The 19,183-nt window shown below is 37.0% G+C and overlaps 2 protein-coding genes across 4 annotated transcripts; both read left to right on the forward strand.

Moving 5' to 3' along the window:
- The first annotated feature begins 5,736 nt into the window (after window positions 1-5,736).
- Window positions 5,737-13,667, forward strand: LOC306851210 (uncharacterized protein). The gene is made up of 4 exons (XM_079387365.1): window positions 5,737-5,967; window positions 7,480-7,930; window positions 11,672-11,938; window positions 12,019-13,667. Exons 2-4 carry the CDS (start codon window positions 7,519-7,521, stop codon window positions 12,486-12,488), a joined length of 1,149 nt encoding a protein of 382 aa, XP_079243491.1. The 5' UTR covers window positions 5,737-5,967; window positions 7,480-7,518; the 3' UTR covers window positions 12,489-13,667.
- A 59-nt stretch (window positions 13,668-13,726) lies between these two features.
- On the forward strand, window positions 13,727-17,964 carry LOC306851862 (trafficking protein particle complex subunit 6b-like). 3 transcript variants are annotated; one of them, XM_079388340.1, is made up of 7 exons: window positions 13,727-13,935; window positions 14,602-14,693; window positions 14,804-14,871; window positions 14,966-15,083; window positions 15,173-15,256; window positions 15,388-15,481; window positions 15,750-17,964. In XM_079388340.1, the coding sequence occupies exons 2-7, from the start codon at window positions 14,604-14,606 to the stop codon at window positions 15,779-15,781; spliced, it is 486 nt and encodes a 161-aa protein (XP_079244466.1). In that variant the 5' UTR covers window positions 13,727-13,935; window positions 14,602-14,603; the 3' UTR covers window positions 15,782-17,964. The 3 variants fall into 3 exon arrangements, with proteins under 3 accessions (XP_079244466.1, XP_079244468.1, XP_079244467.1); XM_079388342.1 differs by having other exon boundaries at window positions 14,353-14,693; window positions 15,750-16,718; XM_079388341.1 differs by having other exon boundaries at window positions 13,746-13,840; window positions 15,750-16,718.
- The last annotated feature ends 1,219 nt before the right edge of the window (window positions 17,965-19,183 follow it).

Raw genomic sequence — 19,183 nt, forward strand, 5'->3', positions numbered from 1 at the left:
AGCACATGCCCACAGTGTCAAAACCACTTCCAATTGGTTTGCTGACCATGAATTACTGTGCTTGATTGGCCAGCCAACGTACCTGACCTGAACCCCAAATGAAATCTATGGGATATTTTCAAGAGAAAGATGAGAAACAGTCAATCCAACAATCCAGATGAGCTGAAGGTTCAATAGTGCCACAGGCTGATCGCTTCCATGCCACACCTCACTGATGCTGGAATTTGTGCTAAAGGAGCCCCGGCCAAGTATTGAGTGCATAAATGAACATACTTTAAAGAACTTGAACTTTTCTGTTTTGCAAATCTTTTTTTTGATTGATTTTAGGAAATATTCTAATATTTTGAGAGACTGGATTTTTTTTTTTCTTTCATGAGCTGTGAACTCTAATCATCAAAATTAAAACAAAACAACTTTTGAAATGTTTTACTTTACATGTAATGAATCTAGAATATATGAAAGTTTCACTTTTTGAAATTAGTTACAAAAAATAATTAACTTTTTCACAATATTCAATTTTTTTTAGATGCACCTGTATTAGTAGATTAGTAGGGTTAGGGTTAGAATAAATTGACATGTACTTGCAAAGTTACTTACAGTCAGTAGAGTGTCAATAGAGAGACCATCAAAATAAAGAGTTAGTAGATATGAAGCAGACGGTCTACTAATAATCTAATGAGAGTTTGTTGACATGTAGTTGCAACATTACTTAGTGTCAACAAAATGTTCAAAAGGGACCATTGAAATAAAGTGTTACCAGGTAAATGATTAAAGGAATAGTTCACCAAAGAATGAAAATTTGCTGAAAATATACTCATCCTCATACCAGCCAAGATGTAGATGAGTTTGTTCCTTTATTGGAATAGATTTGGAGAAAGGAGCAAAGTAAAGGTTGCAAGTTAATATGCCTTAATGATGAATTAGTTTCTTACAAACACACAGCTTCAGAAGTCAAAAGGCGACAGTGGCATGGAACCAAAACTCCATTGGTGACAAAATGAAGAAAGAAAAATCTTTGGGAGAAAGCAGGCTCAGGGATAACCAGGCTAACACTCCAATTACTAATGTAACGTAAGTTACGAATATAACTATGAATCTATGAGACCGAAGGATGACCATCACAAATGGTCTAAATAGCATGATAACCTTCATTCCGCCTTCTCTCGAGACCTTATGTACAACCAGAATTCCTGAAATGTTGGGAAGTTTTTTTAAATTTGAATAAAATGAAAAGTATGAGACAATACTTTATTCACAATTAACATATAGAACACAACAAATATTTAAATGGAGAAATTTTACACTTTATCCACTAAACGAGCTCATTTCAAATTTGATGCCTGCTACAGGTCTCAAAAAAGTTGCAGGGGGGGCAACAAAGGGCTGAAAAAGTAAGCAATTATGAAAATATTCAGCTGGGAGAATATCTGTCAACTAATTAAATTAATTAACATCAGGTCTGTAACATGATTAGCTATAAAAGGATGTTTATTTCACACAAAGGCCTTGTGTATTTCAGCAGGACAATGCAAAACCACATAAAATCGCCAGGGCCGATATTAGGCGCCTGGGCCCTAATATCGGCCCAGTCGCCTGGCATGGGATGGTACATGAGGTTTTAGCCAATACTGGAGGAGCCGCATGTGTAGCAAGCTTAGGGGAATAACTGAGGAGGCAGCCGCCATGAGGCTGAGCATCCTCTGAAATACCCTGAGGGACACGCAGTCCCCAACATGAATGATGCTATCCATGCACTCCGTAAAAGTGCGGGGGGGCAGGGACAGTCTGAATGGAGGGATCATGTACTAATAGGCCACTCCCTCAAATGCGAATCTCAAGAACAGTCTGTGACAGGGGCTATTTGGATATGAAAGTATGCAACTTTCAGATCGAAGGACAGAAACCAGTCCCCGGGGCATATTTGAGCAACGATTTGTTTAAACGTTAACATTCTGAATGGCCGTCACATGAGGGCGCGATTCAGATGTCTAAGATCGAGAATTGGTCTGAGCCCACTATCTTGGAAATGAGGAAGTATCCGCTGTAAAAACTCACTGTTTGCTAAGGGGACCGTTACCACGGCACCCTTTGCAAGCAATGTTTGCACTTTGGATCAGAGAATGTGCGCTTTCATTGTCCTATACCGAATTCTGTTTAATGCCTTTGAAACAAGGCAGCCAGTGAGCAAACTGAAGCAAGTAACCTAATTTTATAATTTTTAGAATCCAAATTGACACGCAATGGCTTTCCAAGCCAGCCACTCAGAGACGGGGAACTGATATTTGTGATTGCAGGGAGAGGAGAAATGATCTTTAATGTATGTGGGTCCGCTATCACAGCAGTAGTTTGTTGGGGCACATGCTGAGCTTGAAGGACATGTCCTGTTACAATACCTCCACCGCTCAGAAGTTTTCAAAGAGGTGGGGAAAGATCGCAAACTTTCTTTGAGGGGGTTCTGGTTTTGGCGAGAACTTGCCCTCTCCTCTTCCTCTCTGCACACAGATCAGGATGGCTTCTGGGGCTCTGGGTCCAACACTGTGTGAGAGCGGGGACCTTGTCGCTTCGGGAAGGGGTACTTCCAGGCCGTCCAGGGGCGCTGTTGAAGCCCAGGCTCTGACTTAGGTGGGGGCTGAGGCTGCACCGGCTTTGCAGGCTGCTGCGTGAATGCTGTCTTTGGGCGGCTTGAAACAGTCGCCAAGCTGGGGCGCTAAGGCAGAAAATGATGCAGCACTTTTGACCTCTTTTGTGCCTCGGTTAAACACTCTGTGAATCCGTCCATGGCAGGGTTGACCTGTTCCTTGGGCGAGACCGGGGAGTCGATGAAGGCCAATTTCTCTGTGTCCCTGATTTCCGTTAATTTCAGCCAAAGGTGGCGCTCTAGCAACACCAAGTTGGCCATGGCCTTGACAACTGCCTGCGTCGTTGCTTTCGTAGTGCGCAGGGCCAGATTTGTCACCGTGCGAAGCCCTCTGAAGGCGCTAGGATCCCGGCCAGACTCGTCCATGTCACAGAGAAGTTTGGCTTTAAATACCTGTAGCACAGATATCGTATACAGGACTGAGCCAGCCTGGACAGCCACTGCATAATCCCTGTTGGGCAGGGCTGACGTCATTCTGCAGGGTTTGGATGGAGGTGCTGCAGTCTTGAGCCCACGAGTTGACGTTGGACACAGATAAGCAGCTACTGCCTCTTTGAGAGGGGGGAGCTTGCTGTACCCTTTTTCCTCAGCACCATCAATGGTGGGGAGAGCAGCTGCAGTAGAAGGGTTCACACATGCTGAGTACAGAGCCTGCCATGTTTTAGTGAGCTCATTGTGGACCGCAGGCATGAATGGAAGAGAGGTTGATGGTGTCCCTTTAAGAACCACTCGTCGAGGAAGCCGGGAGCGGGCTCTTCCGGGGCCGTCCATTCGAGGCCAAGCTCGTCCACAGCTTTCGTGAGAACACAGATCAGTTCTGAGTGCACACAGGACCACGCAGAATAGGGCGGAGAGGGGGCTTCAGGCTCTCTTCAGAAGCGCAAAATGACATCAAGCCCCTCACAGCCGACAAGGGGCGTTGATTCTCATGTGTGAACCGGTGGGATGAGGCGCGATGGGCTCACAGCACGAAGCACTGCTGTTTCACACCGAAGTCCGGTGGTTATCACGAGGGAAGGCACTCTGACGTCTTTCTGAACTGCGCGAAGAAGTGCACTCATTGCTGAAAGACTCAAAATTGTAATTCGCCCACTGCCTGACAGATCCAGCTTGGTTGTCAAAACTTGCTTATTTGGCATGTATATTCGAAAGGCTTAACATGCTTAATCTGTCATTACAAGGGCCAAGCACAAATATCCTGACAATGAATGACAAAGTTGATGTATTTATGAAAAAGCTGGAAAGATGGGCTGAGTGAGTTGAACAAGGAAATGTGGAGATGTTTCCTGAGCTTGAGGAGCATCTGGAGGAGAATGGACTGAGTCTTAGCAGCTTGAAAGAACACATCACTGGTCACCCTTTTGGAACAATTCAAGAAGTATTTCCCAAAAGAGACTGTCTCTGTTACCACTGAGAGTGTGTGAGTGAAGTATCAGAATGAATCAGACTAAATGACAGTTTCAGACCGTTTTGCAAACCTCCCTTAAAATTAACCATGGTTTTACTACAAATAAAAACAAAACAAAAAAACACATGGTAGTTAAAATTAACCATAGTTTTGCTACACTAAAAGAAAGTTAAAAAAAAAATAATAATAATTAAACACTGAGTTGTCAGAGTTCTTATTGTGGCTTTATCAGACACTTGCACTATCGCCTTCATCAACTTACAGGTTTTAATGTTTATTGTAGTTATATGGGTGCTTAGTTTTTCTTGTTGTTTAATACACTTGGCCAGAATCTCATGATATAAACGATGAAGCACTATGCACAGGATATTTGAAACATACAAAAATATATTGGCTACAACTAGACGATAAATGCTAAGACACTTTTTAAACACACAACAACATTTGACTTTACAAACATTGTGTTTCTTGAGTAAAGAAAACACTACTTATTCAAACATCATTTATTTACCCTTGCATTGCGAACAAGCGGAGATCTGTCTGCAGGCTGTGCGTGACACTCTGAATGGAGTTTCTACGTTTTGCTGACAGTTTAGGATTAGTGACAAGCCGTTTTGAATGCTTTTCATTGGTTAAATATTTGTAAAAACCTCAAACAGACATAAGACCAATAACACAGATTTACAATAATAATGAAATATAATAAAGATATTTGCATAATTTTCCACAGCACACTAGTTGGGAAAAACTGGGCTAGGGTTTGGCGACTGCAATACTCTGCCATATGTAAAACGCGGCCCTTGTCGCTAGTTCTGATTTTCAACACAGAAAACACACAATATGATTGCTGAAATACTGTCAGGGAATCATTCTCAGATCGGTATAGAATCGGATAGAATTTATCAGTAATATTTTATGGGGGCATAGAACACTATTTCACACATTTAAACGGGTCTAGTGATGGCCCCTCGTTAACCCTAATGCTTGATTAAATTTGCACTGAAGTAATGGTAGGTGTGTGGTAATTCTCCATTGATTGTCAAAGAAAAAATAATATTCAAGTTTCTTTTGATTACTTCTAAATATGTATTCATTATTCACAACTACTGTGAATCAACACAAGCTACTCCGACACACTATGTGGCAGTAACGAGATCACAATGTAATGTTATTCAACTACAAGCGGGAGCAGAAAATGTTACTGTTTTCAATATTGTGATTTTCCACCAGGGGCCGCTTGACGGCTCAGAAAGCCGAATCAATCATAGAGCCACAGCCAAACCTCAGGGTTTGTTTTCTTTTACCGTGGACACTTGTGCACCTAAATGAGTACTTATATTATATTCAGTCCACAGATTTCTACATGATAAACAAAACAGAAATCCGCATTTATAAAAATCCTTATGAATTAAACACAAACGACTGTCATTGGTCCAGCCTCATCAGCGCTGTGAAAACTAACACTTATCACGTGACCACGCCGTCTCTATTCTCAGTTTCAGTAACCCTCTACACAATAATTTACACTAGAAAAACGACACTTGTCGTCGTCAAATTATGTTACATTTAAAATACAAAGTGGAGAGACATCATGCCTTTACACCCATCGTTTCCGACCAATTGGAAACATCAGTCGCCCCGTTAATCTCTGCCTATGTTAGGTTTCATGTTTCAAGCTCAAGGCCGTTCTATCCGCTCGATTTATTTCTATGAGAAATCAAGAGGGAAAGGCTCAGTATGAAGTAAACAGATGTTCTCAGTGTCTAAACACTGATTCAAAACCTTCCACAATTAACAAGTATCGTAAATGTTTTACACAGTCTGTTATTTGGCAAATATAGCGCGTTTGAGCGGATGCGGAGGCGATTTCGATGAATCCCTGCTGCACTACAGTATGTGCAGGAGGCCTACAACTTAACAGGTCTGTGATCTGTACTCTCTGTGCATGCTTTATGCTTACGGTGTTGATAGTTATCCTTTACGTCACTACGATTTAATAATGACTAGGCCTAATAATGCATATGATTTGCACTGCGGAATGTCTCAGATTACTACTCAATAATGCTTCTCTCTGGTATTTCCTTATAAATGTTATGATTGAGAACCATGCTAAATTAATTTAATATCTTTAAAGTCACCATGAAATAAAAATTGTCAACTTTAATTTTTTAATGAAATATTAGTGTTTATTACAAATTATTTGTACATTTATTATTATTATTAAATTAATGTAGCCTACATAATCTTTAATCAGAAAACATTACCTCTCAGCAACATCTCCTCTAATGAGGTGTGCACTGGTGAGGGCGTGACAAAAATGAAACAGCTGGGTCCAGAAGTAAAAACTAATTCATTTTCTCAATAGGGAAATTGATTATTATATTTTATTCATTTATTTTTTTAATGATAATTTATAAACCTAGACCTGTTGTGAGCTCAGAGTTTGTTAATCATGGTATATGCTTTTGTTGTAGCTATCTGTTCACATTATTTCAACTTATTTGTAAAATAATAATGTTTAATGATGGATTTTTTTAATTACCCATAATGCTGTACAGAAAATTCCACGAAACTGAGAGTCACTGCTGTGAAATCTCACCTAAAGAGGTTGCAGGGAACAGCCTCTCCCAAGAATCACCACAAATTACAAAATTAAGTCAGTCACCCTATACTTTTTAAAAACTTAAATATTGTATTTATATGCATATTTTGCATTACGCTTAACGTATGTTGTTATAGATATAATCAACAACTTTGAATAAATAGTTTTTATATTTAAAAATATAATATTTTTTTTTATTCCCTATGGGGGAAATGAATGGAAAATATACTTCTGGAACCAACGCTGTTGAAAAAGTCAGCAACGCACTCTATAGTGATCAAACAAGATCACTATAGAGTGATAATGTATAGATCACTATTTTTTCCGACAGATAAAAATCTAGTCTTTTTTTTTTTTGCCATTTCACACGAAAGAAAATATGTTTGCATTTTGCTCTTTCACATGGCCAATATCAATAATTTGATCTAGTAAAGGGCCATTTACAAAAATATTTTTATGTTTAAAAGCGCGAGACATAGGGCAGTAAAATGAAGATTAACTTGAGAACGTGAAAAGTGTGTGTTCAAAAGACGTGACACAATCAAACATGACCGTTTTTGCAAATGTTTATATAGAGAAACTACGGAAAAGCAGTCAAAATGCAAAAAATGTGTTTGGTGTGAACGGCCCCTAATAGTGCACAATCTGAAATATTGTACATCATAATGTTTAGTTGTTTTGAATTTTTTAAAAAAATACTTAAGTCATTTCCAGATTTAAATTTGTTTTTGAATCCCAGAATTTCACTGTTGTAATTTTGTAACTTTTCAAATGCATTTAAATTTTGTAATAAGAGTTGTACTTTAAGATTAATCTACCTTCTTTCTGAAGTGGGTTGCATGTTTAGGGGCCTCAAACAGGGAGGAGACCATGAACCTCAACGAGAAGAAGCCCAACAAGTGGTGGACTGAACCGGACACGTTTGCGATGCTGGCCCTCATAGAGCAGATGGGTCTGGTCCACGAGCTGGATAAGAAGCGTCAGCGCAATGAATCCCTCTTCCGACGCCTCAAGCTGAGTCTTGCAAAGCGGGGGATCAACTTCACTGTCACCCAAATCCGAAACCGTTGGAAGAGCCTCAAACACAAGTACCGTAAGATCAAGCTGGCCAGCTACAGATGTCCTACCGCTCGCCTCTCTGCCATCGAATCTTTCCGCTACTTCCATATGTTGGATCACATGTTGGTGCGCAGACCGAAGGTGGGAGGCAGGGAGGACGACCTCACAGATGGGCACGCCCTGCTTGGACGGTCACTCGCAGACCTGGATGACCATGCAGACAGTACTGCTTCTCATTGCCTTTTTGCATGACTTGAAGTTATTTGTCTGTATGCATGCTATTAAAGGAGTAGTTCATCCAAAAATTTTGCCATTTACTCACCCTCATTCCAAACCTGTTTGACTGACTTTCTTCTGTGGGACAGAAAATGAAAGATTAAAATGGGAAGCTGAATGTGAGGACAGATGTTGTTAGGCTCAATGAAAACATCACAAAAGTGGTACATATTGTGCACTTTATCCCAAATCTTCTGAAATATTATTTTAGGGAACACAGAGAAAAAAAGCCAAATGGGTTTTGAACTGATTGGTTGAATAAATTATCCCAGAATTAAAAAATTTTTTGGGTGAAATATCCTTTTTTTTTTTGTCCTAGAGATATGCATGTCTTATAGCATCATTGGACCTCAACTGGTTTTGCTTCAGGATATTTTACATTAGTCATACTGGATATACTGAAGGTGTAAAACAGTATTGGGTCGTTCCATGCCAACTCAACCAGAGGTCCGTGGCTCCGATTTTTGATTTTGCTAATATTTTTTATGAAGAAAGATAAACATGTATAGTGATGGAAACCAAAATATAAAATGTCATAGATGATTATTTACTGAGTCGTCCACTATTTTTTAGAGGGGGGTCAAAATGGCATAATAGCCTCATAATATTACTTTTACACAGAGATTGGTACGTCTGTTAGTAAAATCTGTTGATTTTAGCAATCTTTGTTGTATTATGTGCTAATGGTGAACATTCAAAAACGGAGAATGAGCACTTCTCAAGTTTTTTCTCTAAAGTTTTCATGCCTGTAACTCAAGAAGTATTAATGATATCTTAAAGCCCTTGTAGATATTGTCTTAACAAACTTTTTTTTGGCATCTTCATGGTTGGCTTCAGGTTTCGGTTCCAGAGATTTGGGAATTTCAATATGGCTCAAGGAGTAAATTGTTAATCTTTTTGTACACATTTCCAGTGGTCAAAAACCAAATGTGAGTCACTTTAATATGATAATTATTTTCTATTAAAGAGGAAGGTCTGAAGAACAAATAATGTTGAAACTAGACAGGAACTTACCTGTTCTTCTTTTCCCAAAGTTTTCAAGCCTATAATTAAGGAAGTATTAAAGCTATCACAATATGATTTTAGATTCTAGTTATTTAATAAACTACTCTTTTGGAATCTTCATTTTCAAGGCCCTACATTGTTCACTCCCAGAGATATAGGGGTCTCAATGAGGCTCCATGTCCAGTTTGTTGAATATTATTACCTGTTTTCAATGGCCAAAAACCAATTGCTGGTCACTTTTCTTTTATTATTGTTATAAAATAGGAAGCATAGTCAAATAAGTAGTATCTACTGCTAAAGGGCACATTTGGCAGAATCAGTGATAGTACCTAAAACATATAAGGTCTCTCACACTTGACATAATTAAAGGGATAGTTCACCCAAAAATGAAAATTCTGTCATTAATTACTCACCCTCATGTCGTTCCAAACCCATAAGACCTTCGTTCATCTTCGGAACACCAATTGAGATATTTTTGATGAAATCAGAGAGCTTTCTGACCCTCCATAATCAGCAAGCATACTACCATGATCAAGGTCCAGAAAGGTAGTAAGAACATCGTTAAAATAGTCCATGTGACATCAGTGGTTCAACTGTAATTTTGCATCGTGCTACTCTCCAAAATGGTGCCCTAGGGTGATGCGGAGGAGAAGGATTGTCGAATAAAGTTATTTTAGTTTTGTTTGCACACAAAAAGTATTCCCGTAGCTTTATACAATTACAGTTGAACCACTGATGTCCTTACTACCTTTCTGGACCTTGATCATGGTATTACCCTTGCTGTCTATGGAGGGTCAGAAAGCTCTCGAATTTCATCTAAAATATTTCAATTTGTGCTCCGAAGATGAGCAAAGGTCTTGCAGGTTTGGAACGACATGAGAGTGAGTAATCATTTTTTGGTGAACTATCCCTTTAACACTAGGTAATTCTAAACCCCAGGTAAATGGGATCCTGGTTAATTTTACACTGTTTATACCTTACCTAGAGTTAACATTTAATCCTGGTTTTTCATATTCTGATGTGTCACACTGTACATCCCTAATCCCTAAAATAAACCCCTAGATAAACACAAAACCACATTTGGTTTTTGACCATTAAAAAAATGAGTAGGATACAACAATTTGGACATGGAGCTGCACCGAGATCTCTAGGATTAAACCATATATGAGAAGAAGATTCCAAAAGAAAAGTTTCTTAGGAAGCAGAATCTAAAATCATATTAAGATAACTTTTACAGAGTTACAGGCATGCAAATTTTGGAAAAAATTATATTTATGACACAAACAGGTGTGTTCCATATAACTGTTTTTATAGAAGGAAACAAGATGCATTTCTATTTTCAACATAACTTATTCTTCAGACATTGCTCTTTAAATATATTTATAAGCTCTAATCAAAGTGACTAACATTTGGGTTTCAACAACTGAAAATGTGTAATATTCAACAATCTGAATATGGAGCCTCATAGAGACCCCCATATCTCTGGGACTGAACGATGTAGGGCCTTGAAATTGAAGATTTCAAAAGAATAGTTTATTAAAGAACTAGAATCTAAAATAATATAGTGATATCTTTAATACTTCCTCAGTTACAGGCATGAAAACTTTGGAAAAAGAAGAACAGGTCTGTTGTTTTGACAGAAGGAAATGAGATACATTCCTAGTTTTAGTTTTATTTATTCTTCAAACCTTCCTCTTTAATATATTAGAAGTATCATATTTCCCCATATTTATGCAAAGTGACTCACATTTGGTTTTTGACCACTGAACGTGTACAATTTAATGATTTACTCCTGGAGCCATATTGCAATGCCAGTATCTCTGGAAGCGAACCATTAAGGGCTTAAAATGAAGACTCATTTTGAATGGGTCTTCATTTTTAGAATGATAGAGGAGACCCCCCCCCCCCCCCCCCCCCCCCCCCCCAGCAAAATAGTGGATTACTCAGTAAATATACATCTGTGACATTTAATAGTTTGGCTTTCATCACAATACATGTTTATCTTTCTCCAGAAAAAAAAATATTAGCAATATCAAAAAATTGAGCCGAGGATCTCTGGCTGAGTTGACAAGGAGTGACCTTATATAGTCATAAAGTTTTATTCCAGGTTTTCATAGATGGTTGAATTTCACACAGAATTTCTCTAATTTGGCTAACCTTGACATGCAGCCTTTGACGCCAACCACAAAAAAAAAAAAAAGATATGGGAATAATTTTCTCCTCCTGATTATAAATTGATGAGACTTATTTAATCTAATTTTGTGCAATATTTGTTTTCCTTAATACCTGTGATCCACCAGTTGAGAATCACTTTCTTATAGCCACTTTGCATTATTGACATGTTTTAAGTGCATTTGATAGACTTCCCTTTTACAAAAATATCTGTCATTTACTCACCCTCACATTGCTCCAAACCTGTATGACTTATTCTTTCTTGTGTGGAACATAGATATTTTGAGAAATGTCTAAGAAAAGTGATTTTGTCCATACCATAAAAGTCAGTGGGCTCCAAAGCTCTCAACATTCCCAAATATCTTGACTAAGGAAAGTCATACAGGTTTGGAACCACATGAGAGTGAGAAAATGAGGCCAGAATTTTTATTTTTGGTCAATGTCATCAAGATTTCTCTAGACTTGATGTTTGATGAAAGTGATGTTTTGTCCTGTTGACCTCTTCTTCCAGGTCCTTGGCCTGAAGGCCTAATCCCTAAATCTGAGCCTGAGAGCATGTCTTCTAAACTTGAACCTGATGTTGATGAGAGTCTGAATCCAGATGACGTGGCTGGTTCTGAGCCTCCAAGCTGGGCCGTAGGACCAGATGAAGTTATGACCCTAGGATTGTCAGGAGAATATCTCTATGCAGTGAAGACCGAACCACCATCCCTATGCACTCCCAACTCTACAGAAAGTACAAGAGACGCCATTGATTGCAGCCACAATGACTTCCCAGGTGACATACTGGTTCAGTTCTGTCTGACATAAACTAAAATCACCTCAGGAGTTAAGGATCTTCTTGTTTTGTCCCAGCAGGAACTTCTGAGGAGACCAGCAGCCTCATCCTCCAGCAGCTAACCATCCTAAACCACCGGCTTGGAGAACAGCTGGCGGAGCAGAGAGCCTTCCACTGCAGCATGCTGGGAATGATGGATCGCCAGATCCAGGTCCTGGAGCAGCTCTCCAATTTCACAAGGAACCACCAACCCAAGCTTGAGACCCCAGACACGGACTCTTCAGTTAGTCCGAACGTGCACGAAGCTCAAACGCAGACTCTTGATCCATATCCCACGTTCCTCATGCCTAAAAGCAAACCAACAGCTGCTCCTTGGAAGGTCTCTCTCTTGGAAGTCCACAAGAGGTCACCTTCTGAGTTGGGCAGTGACACTGAGACTCCTCAAATCTTGGAGGGGTGCAAAGAAAACACCTCAAGCCCACCTTCTTTAGAGATTTCACCCTCAACCAAGAACGCTGTTATGCAGAATGGATTGTGTAAGCACGACTGAGTGCTGTTTATTTGGGACGTTATACATTCAGTAGGAACAACAAAAGTATTTTGTCCTGTAGATGTTTCAGGAGCTTGTCTGATCTGAAACATCATCAACATGCGTTTTTCAGTTTCATAGGAAAGTATTCAGTGCTCTGATGTTTTAATCAGTAACACTTTTGAGAAATAGAACAATAGACTTATTATTTATTTACTTTGGTTTGTTTGCGAACTAACACTTGATGTGAATCTTAGACGGTAAGTAGCTCAACAGTGACTGTTTCAAAATTGCAGTTCGGACCAAGGTAGCTTTATGTCTGTAATCATCTTGCATTATCTGAGAAAAAAGTGGGTTATTGGTAAGCTTAAAGTTGCGTAAAACTATCAGTTTCTTCCAGTTAGGTTTGGGATGCACTTTAAGGCTGATTTTAACACAAGAAGGTGTGTCGTCATGAATTTCATCATCTAATCTGAACTCGTTAAGTATGAATTTATAAATCTGTTAATTTCAACTGCTTGACTCTTAATATAAAGTAATATTTCACTGATATGTGTCATTATATTTTTGACACACAAAATGGATCAGGGTTGGGTTAGTTGTAATGCCACTAATTCAATTAATCTTAGTAGTGTTCATACAGGGTACTACAAAATTACTTTTACATTAAACTACTGGTACTGTGTCAAAATTCACTGAAAAGTCAAAGTGTGTGGGTAAAAACACTAAAGTGGAAGGGGAAAAAATGACAGGAAGTAGATAACGTTTTTATAACTTAATGGGAACGTTAGGAAAACGTTCTTAGAACATTAATAGAACGTTTTAATGATGTTTTAAATAACGTTATTAGAACGTTAATATAACAAAAAACTGAAACGTTCTAAAAACGTTTTGGATAACGTTCTTATAACCAAACAAGAACGTTAATACAACGTCTAAAAAACTGGACGTTTTGAACGTTCTAAGAACATTCAAACATAACGTTTTTATAACTTAATGAGAACGTTAGGAAAACGTTCTTAGAACGTAAAATTGTTAGCTGGGGTCCTGCTTAAGTTGTATTGAAATTGGCATGTCCTGGCTATATGGGCTCAGATAAGTCTCCTATGTTCACCAAGGCTGTATTTATTTGATTAAAAAATATATAGTAAAACAGTAATATTGTAAAATATTATTACAATAAACTCTAATATGACCATGACAGTCGTTTGGGTCAGCGAGGAAATGAGATGAAGTTATTCTCCAGAACAGCAGGAGGCAGTATTGGTTGTAAGTATCAGTGCTACACACAACACACACAGAACTGAAGGCGGATTTTGTTTATCTGGTTCTTTATAAATGTATTTTTATTACGTGACTGAAGACACGGGCGAGTAAGTCATTTAAGTGTGTGTTTATGCTAATATCATATCATATTTAACATCGCTGAAGGTGCGGTAACATTCTTCACATTAATCAGACAGATGAGGTAAGTTAAGTTACATTTATGTATACTTATGGTTTGTAATCTTACGAATCACATATATGTTAAATATAAAGCCCAGATTGCAAGAAGACTTTCAGCAGTATGCTTACAGTTGTCGTTTTTGACATAAGCTGGACATCAACAGCACATCTAAAGACATAATATACAGTTTCTGTAAAGTTCTCGTGTAACGTTATATATGTTTACGAAAACGTTAGGTTGTTTATATTTTAATTAATAAAGTCACAGTTCATACTCAAACATGACATTATTTGGCAACCATTTCGTTTCTGTTACTTTGTTTTTGTTTCCTACTACTCTTAGATTTATTTATTAAAATACATTTCAGATATGTCTATTTAATTAATTAATTAATTCATCCATCCATTCATTTATTTATTCACTAATTTAATTCCATAGCACTCACTTGAAAACCCCTGCATTAATGCAACTGCACATGACACATTATCCAAGAAGTTGTCAAAATCTCTTTCTCAGGTTGTATATTTATATACCCGCTTTTTTAAAACGCCTGTAGTTACTTAAAAATATTCACTAGTGTAAAAAACAATGGAAGAGCCACTTCTAAATGGGTTGAAGACAGAAATGTCCATTTTCCAGTGGAGTGTTTCCAGATGTCTGAGGAATGATGTTCTTTCTTTCTTTCAGATATGGCAGATGACACTCTGTTTGAATTCCTCCACATGGAGATTGTTGCTCACGTGTACAAGGAGCAGGCGACCCGGGAGGACATTGATAAGGTACCATCAACAAGCATCCAGATGGCATACATCAGATTTAGTTCTGCTTGAATTATGTTTTTGTTACAGGGTTTTGCCATTTGCCTCATGTTCTGATTTGCTTTCTTAAGGAAAGAGTGACATGTGTCTCTACTCTAGAGGTGATGGGCTTCAGAGTTGGACAAGGATTGATTGAAAGGTATTCAGTCATAATTTTTTTTTTTTTCATACTACAAATTAACCATAGTTTATAAACCTAGTTTTTGCCTGATTTTGCATATGTTTCTGAAAAGATTTACAAAAGACTGCCCCACTTTCAAAGATGACTTGGACGTAATGAAGTTCCTGTGTAAAGATGTTTGGAGCACGATCTTCAAAAAACAAATCGACAACTTGAGGACCAACCATCAGGTTTGAAAGCTCAATTGTGTATTTAATATGTGAAAACGCATTGTAGAATTCAGCGTTACTGTCATTTCTTCTCACTGGCTTTGCTTTAGGGCACATACGTCTTACAGGATAATAAATTTGCACTCCTAACTCAGCTTTCCAGTGGAAAGCAATACCTTGAAGAGGCACCTAAAGTAAGAATGTCTATTGTCTGTTTAAGTCCATTCATGCTAAATCATACTCTTGAGGTTTTATTTTGTCTACATTATTTTATACCATGATAAATGAAACATTAATATTTCTAAATATGTTGGGGTCTCTGCAGTACTTGGCCTTTTCCTGTGGGTTGATTCGAGGAGCTCTATCTAACCTGGGCTTGGAGAGCATCGTCACTGCAGAGGTTTCTTTAATGCCATCATGTACGTTTATGCCAAACAGTATTTAACTCTTCTTAACTAAATATATGAATGAATTAATAAATTTTTTAAATTATAAGTAAATAAATGAATGTATGAAGGATAGATAGGCATGCAAACAAAGTAATCATTATATAAAATACTTTTTTTGGCTACATGATGTTAAAATATTTGAGGTTTTAATAGCAAGCATATACACAGGTAAAGTGTGATTTGACGCTGTTATTAAGATTATAACTGCCTTCATTGTCGTTTGTTTTTCTGTTTATAGGCAAATTCCAAGTTGTAATTCAGAAACTCTAGGATGGACTAAATGAGCTCTGAACAGCAATGTTTCTTCTATTAAAACTTTGTGAATGTGAATTACACGGACCTAGATTCTATATGTTTACAACATTATCTTTTATATAATGCTGTTTGCAGTTTCAAGCATTTCTGCGATCTTATTTAATTTTTTTCTCTCCATACCACATAAATTCAAAATCTTGACCTGTTTGGAAATATTCTGGAATGTTGTATTCTACCTCAGCTCCACTTATTACAGACTAAATTGCTGTCACAGATAATCATGGGAACATATTTTCATAAATATGACATTTTGTAACTTTTGAATATTTCATAAAACTCGTAACTTCACTTAACATGTTTTTGTCCATATGTTTTATACTCCTTCAGCTGGATAAAATTTCAAAAAGTGAAATGTTAAAATGAGAGATGCATTCTTTTCTACAGGTTTATTGTAAAAGTAAATTATGTATGTACATATTAGCTGTAGTTATCTCAACCCAGTTAACTAAAGCCATAATTTAGTGTTGACACTTAGTTTATTGTTTGGAAAAAAACAAACAAAAAAAAGATTGATAATCATATGGAGAAAATGTATGGATTCTGGAAAAACGGATTTTTGTTGTTGTTTAAAAATATGTTTATGGTTTGGGGGAAATTCTTAAATAGAGGCATATGTTTTAACTGATCAAGTTTTCAAGGGAAAAAAAAATATTTCACCAGAAGAGGGCAACCTTTGTCAGTCAGACACTTGTCGGAGTAAAAGCTCAAAAAATAATATTTTATCATAAAACTTTGATTTGAATGATCTTGTACAAGCGTCTTGCTCTTAAGTTAGTCTGAAATCTCTTAACCTTGTACTTTAGTTTTTCTGTGTACTGTGCTTGTTTGTTGTTGACTGCATAATTATGGAGGAATTTATCATTATTCAATAAAAAATATATACTTGTAATACATTTATTTGAGTTACCAATGCAATATAACAATGGAAAAATATACATTTATCTGACAATGTTACAAGTTTCTTAGCACTACTCCAATTTTTTTTGTTTTATGAAAGTGATTGATGCTTCTGTCCACAAATGTAGCATTCAAATATTCAGTATTTATCTCCCTTTAACTCTAAATAAATAAATATTTTTGTTACTAATACAAGTTAATACTCAAAATGCAGCTACTGCAATGTAGCTAAAACTAATATTAGCACAGTTTAAAATGATTTATAAATATATTGATTTGAGAGAACACATCTCTTTACAGAAACTGGAAATCAAACATTAAGAGTTTATTCACCATAAAAACAAAGAATCTAGATGACACACATTTACATTCTTCACATGATGCTGAATCATCGTAGGAAAAACGCTTTGTTGCGTTAATTGTGTTGCATAATTATTGCATATGTCAAAATGTCAGCAGCACAAAACACAGCTAATGCTCTTTTTCTGTTTATAAATGGCAGACTGTTATTTTGTAGCTTGTTTGCATTTTTCTTTCGTTTTCTGTCAGATGTAGTGTGTAAGGTCATGCGCTCTTCTCCTCTCGATTATACGTCCTAAAAGCCTGCTTCATGCCGCTAGAAGAAACAAACAAAAAGTGGCAGGCTTAATTGAAGGCCCACATAAAGAAGTTTAGCAAGGCTTCCCTAGTGAGAGGCCATTCATGAGCTCTCTTTTGTGCAGCAGTTTTCCTTTGCTGCTGGTGGAGGTAAATAAACGGCCAGCTGTCTCACTTCTCCTGCGCTGTCATGAAAGGGTTAGTGGAGGCCGAGACAAGAGAGTCTGCAGCTGAGTCTAACTGAGGCCAACTTCAAACACCTTCTGTCCCACAGAACATTCGAGAAAACATCCTACACCACACGTTTCTCCTCACTTTCTCCCTGTTTGCCTGGCTTTTGTCTCAACAGGCAGTTTGTCTTTTAGACCAGACTCGCCTTGTGCAATGCTGCTGCATTATATTTTGTGTTTATTAGGCTACATTGATTTTTTAAAGATTAAAACAAATATTATCGGAGTATGTTTTACAGGAAAACTTCAGTTTTTCTACTTCAAATTTCATGTTCAATTCAGTGTGCTTGTTGATTTTACTAGCAAAAACAAACAAACAAAAAAATACAGAAATGTCTACACCATTTTGTCAGTGTATTTGTGTCATCTCTTTCAGAACTTTAATAAAATATTGCTGATTTTGTCTCCACGGCTAATTTAACTGACGATCTTCCTTCTTTTTCAGGTGTGGATGAGTGTGAATCTTGATACTAAAAATAATAAATGATAAAGATATAAATTAAACTATAACTGAACTTGTATTTTGCATTAAGACAATTAAGCACATTTAAGACCATTAAGATATTTTGCATTGTTTTACATTATTTTTGACAATTAAGCCCATTTTCTCCCAAAATACTCATTACTTAAATGTAGCCCCCCCAAAAAGTTTAATTCATAAATTATATTATAATATAAAGTTTAATTGTGGAATGTGGAAACACATGATGACTTTCAATACTGTACTACAGTATGTATTACAAAAATAATAAATAATATTTATTATTATTAAATAATATATATTGGATATACATAAGGATGACTTTTAATATTGTATTACAGTATTAATACAAGTAATACAGTATTACAGGACAGGGTTTTTTTTTTATAAAGTGCTTGGCTTATATATATATATATACAGGCATACGTATATATGTGTGTGTGTATACATATATATATATATATATATATATATATATATATATATATACACAATACAATATACAATATTATTACAAATAATACTGTATAAATACAATATATAAAATAATATATAATAAAACTTGTATTTATTCATTTATTTAATGAATTAAATAAAGGTTTGTTTGTAATGTCATTGTCTCATTGAAGACAGATTCCCCTGTTTGTGATGAACCCATTTGCCAGATGCATGTGAAATAGCTTTGAAATGCCTGCTGAAATAGCTGTTATTCGTTTCTTTGGCTAACTTGTATTAATATCTCACAGAGGAGCATATTAATGATAAACTGCAGTGGGACAATACATCCCAGCCACTCCTCTCTGCATCCCGTGTGTCTGTGTCCCTCCCTCGTTTGTCCTCGTCTGTGCTCCTCGAGTGCTGCGGGGGATTAATGGAACTATGGGAACTCGAGCCGCAGCTGCTCCATCAATGCAGACGGAGGAACACAAAATCCCAGCATAACACTCCTCTGTTTAAGTGTGATGCCTTCACAAGCCTGCTCATTAAACCCTGTTTAGTGTACTGTGCTGGAATTGAGGAACGGTGTAAGATCATCCATAGTGTCAGAAAACACTGTGATCTTTAAGGTTATGTAATTGAGATCGTATATTGTGTTATGTAAAGATTTATACAGGTATACACAACCAGTTAAACATTTGGATGGATCTACTC

This window comes from Barbus barbus, assembly GCF_936440315.1.
Source record: "Barbus barbus genome assembly, chromosome: 31".
NCBI lineage: Eukaryota > Metazoa > Chordata > Actinopteri > Cypriniformes > Cyprinidae > Barbus > Barbus barbus.